This window comes from Augochlora pura, unplaced genomic scaffold (assembly GCF_028453695.1).
Source record: "Augochlora pura isolate Apur16 unplaced genomic scaffold, APUR_v2.2.1 APUR_unplaced_2138, whole genome shotgun sequence".
NCBI lineage: Eukaryota > Metazoa > Arthropoda > Insecta > Hymenoptera > Halictidae > Augochlora > Augochlora pura.
The window spans coordinates 1-3,334 of record NW_027582259.1 but is presented as its reverse complement, the minus strand read 5'-3'; the positions used below and the strand labels follow the sequence as shown (position 1 = coordinate 3,334).

At 35.5% G+C, this 3,334-nt stretch overlaps 1 protein-coding gene across 1 annotated transcript; it reads right to left on the bottom strand.

Moving 5' to 3' along the window:
- Positions 1-72: 72 nt before the first annotated feature.
- LOC144477589 (serine protease svh-1-like) lies at positions 73-2,476 on the bottom strand (the record flags this gene model as incomplete). Its single annotated transcript, XM_078195313.1, has 5 exons — positions 73-248; positions 1,291-1,391; positions 1,804-1,948; positions 2,020-2,132; positions 2,262-2,476. Coding segments are annotated over 5 exons (750 nt in total), but the record flags the coding sequence as incomplete, so codon positions are not given.
- Positions 2,477-3,334: the final 858 nt, after the last annotated feature.

Here is a 3,334-nt window from a genome sequence, read left to right as displayed (position 1 = left end):
CATAAAGGTCCGCCGTCTAGCGATGATTACACAATTAGGTTTTAAAAGACATTGTTAACGATATTGTCTTACTTGTGCGAAAATGATCGGCACGTAAAATCAGCTTCCTTGCACCGAAGTGCACATGTCGTTAACGGTGTGTTCAACCACTTTTCAACGTCGTGACCTTCCAGTTTATGCTTAGCATGTTTTTGGAAAAGATCTATTTGCGAGACGCATCCCCTTTCATCGGCACCGTTTGTGCAGTCCTTAGAAAATACCGAATGGATTAATGCCAGATTAATCTTGCGGTATTGGCATTTGCATATATTATTAGGTGAAGTAAAAAGTTTTTAGCATTTTTCGTTAGATGTCTTTAGCGTAAGCCATATCTCACGATGTATGCATTGCATCTTGCCATTCTATACGGCGATTTAAAGGCGACATAACGCTACAAAAAAGTTGGTTTTACTGTGTGTTTGGTGGGATAGGAAGGGAATCTTCCACTATGAGCTTCTCCCATCGGGCCAATCACTCAATTCGGACATATACTGTCAACAACTGATCAGATGGAAGCAAGCGATCGGCGAGAAGCGCCCAGAATTGGCCAATAGGAAGGGTGTTGTTTTCCATCAAGACAACGCCAGGCCGCACACATTTTTAACGAGGCGCCAGAAGCTCCGAGAGCTTGGATAGGAGGTTATATCGCACTTGCCGTATAGCTCAGACCTGGCACCAAGCAATTACTACCTGTTCAAGCATTTGCAAAATTTTCTTGATGGTAAAAAACTGGCCTCAGAAGAGGCTTGTGAAAATGAACTGGTCAACTTTTTTACCAATAGAGGCGAGGAATTATTCCGCTTCAATCGCGGAATTATGAAATTGCCTTCAAAATGGGGCAAAAGTTACCGAACAAAATGGCGCATATTTGATCTAAATCGGATTATTCTAACTTTATTAATTTCATCGTCGAAATACAGAGAAAAAAAGCTCAGAACTTTTTACTTCACCTAATATTTCATATGTCGATTGCGAAACTATCATTCAAGAATATCTCACAAAATTCAAGTAATTCTGTCAATGAAATTGGAACCAGAAAATTAGAATTCATTTCAGATATGATTTCCTTAAGGAACACTAGGCCCTAATAAAAACTAATTAATCTAAATATACCACAATCTAAATAAATTTCATAATTTGCAAACAAAATTGTGTCACCCATGCATGATCAATCACAATTTTTCGATCGCAAGAAGATTATCAAAACAGTCTTCACTTCATTCTTCGACAAATTTAAGGAACAAACAATACCTCATCCCCATCACAAACCCATGGCGTAGGAATACATTCTCCTGGCATACACTCAAAATGCTTCGGCTTACACTGACCGCTCAATCGTGACCTTTGAGATCCTGAAAGGAAAGATCGCATTGTTTAAAAACAATTCGAATTGTTACTTATAACTCGGATAGGAATTCTGACCAAAATACAATAGAGAAATCATCGTGAAATTGAATTAAATGTTGACAGCCATATATGGCGACATAACCATACATACTTATAAAATATTGTCGTTGATTAGTACTTATTTGTCCTTAATACTGCCCTTAATAGGACCAGATAATTTTTGTTTTCGTATTATCTTTATTTACTGCTGTTTCTAGACTTTGATAATAGAAGAATTCAATTTGATTTCGATTTAGAAGAAATTAATAATAATTCATATTTAGTAGAGCTTGCATGAAATCTCTGTCGCGAGTCTGACTCGTTGTTATAGTGAAAGGCATTAAAAGAAGAAAGAATAAATTAAATGATAAATAATACCAATATTTCCACAAGGTGGAATGTCACACTGTTCTCGTTGTCCTTTAGGTCCTGTGAAACACCATGGACTCGATTCTCTTAATGGTTGCGGATTTCTACAGTAATTGTGAGTCTTCAATTTGTCTTTGACCTCTCGGTTAAGTGCCTGAAATAAAAAATATTATATTTTTTCAAGAGTCTTTTGTCTAAAACAGACAAAAAAATTATGAAACTAACGAGTATTGATAGCGAATGGGCTACTTTTTCGTCAGCCCATGGAAGACATGGTTTCCCATTTGCTGTCACATTCGCGTTTCCGTCGTATAAGCCTCCTTTCCCGTATACACAACCTATTTGAAATAGTTGAAAAAAGTATATAAGGACGCACCATTATTATCCTAATTAAAAATTCCTATATACGAATTACTATATAATATAATACAAAAGTTGAAATCTTAAAAAATTAAAGAATTTTATACCGATGTCATCATAAGGTCTCTTGCAGATGTAAGAGTGGCCCTTCGTGGACGTGGCACAGTCTTCAGTGTCCCAAAAGAAGTAATCAGCAACGCAAAGTGAATCTGGCCTCTCGTGACACGGAAATTTGCGTTTCATTACGACGCAAACAGACCTCGCGCCCACAACCGGGGAATGATTTTTGTCCTCCATCCAACCTGGCCACCACTTGGAGAACCTGTCAAAAAATTTATTAGTGAAAGACGAACAAAATTCTCTTTGACAAGTGTTACATTAGTATAACCGCGTAGTTTACTAAACTGTGGGTGTAAGCAAGATTAAGTACTCAAGTGTAAATTAAAGATGGCACAGAGGAAAGTGTGAGACGAACAAAAAGTAATAATTCAATACAATTTGTTGAATACGCAAACATAAACAATAAATAAAATATTATGTTGTATTATTCCACAAGATGGAACAAATAAGATCTCATAATACTTTCATCATTTGCAAGCAAACTTAAGCTTTAATTTTTATTATAAACCTCTTCACTTGCTTATCTAAAACTAATTTTTATAAAAATTTACTTATTTTCATGAATTTTAAATTTTAACTAAATATAAACCTGTACGTATACAACTAATGCAATATTACGGGGTAGGTTTAGAAATGTCCATCACGTCCCGGCGATTTTAGGGTAACCGCACACCCCTAATTATGATATAAAATATCAATTTCCTGCATTAATTGCAAGGAATACATGTTAAATAGATATTTCTTTACTCACTAATTCCAGTAATATTTTTACTATTTCAGATTGTTGTTCGCATTGTTATTATAAGATTATAAAATTTGCAATCTCATAATAGTATGCAAAAAATCAGAACGTTTATACTAACAATATAAATTGTAATAGTATTGTTACGGCGGTTGATCATGTGGAGTCGCCGTAATGAAAAAATACTTCATAGTGAACAACCCCTAAGGAAATAGAAGAAGTTCGGGGTTGTCACGAAATCGTTGAATCAACAGTCAGTCGGGAGACTCTCTCGAGCTATTGAAACGAGAGGACGTATATAAATAATAATAGATTCAG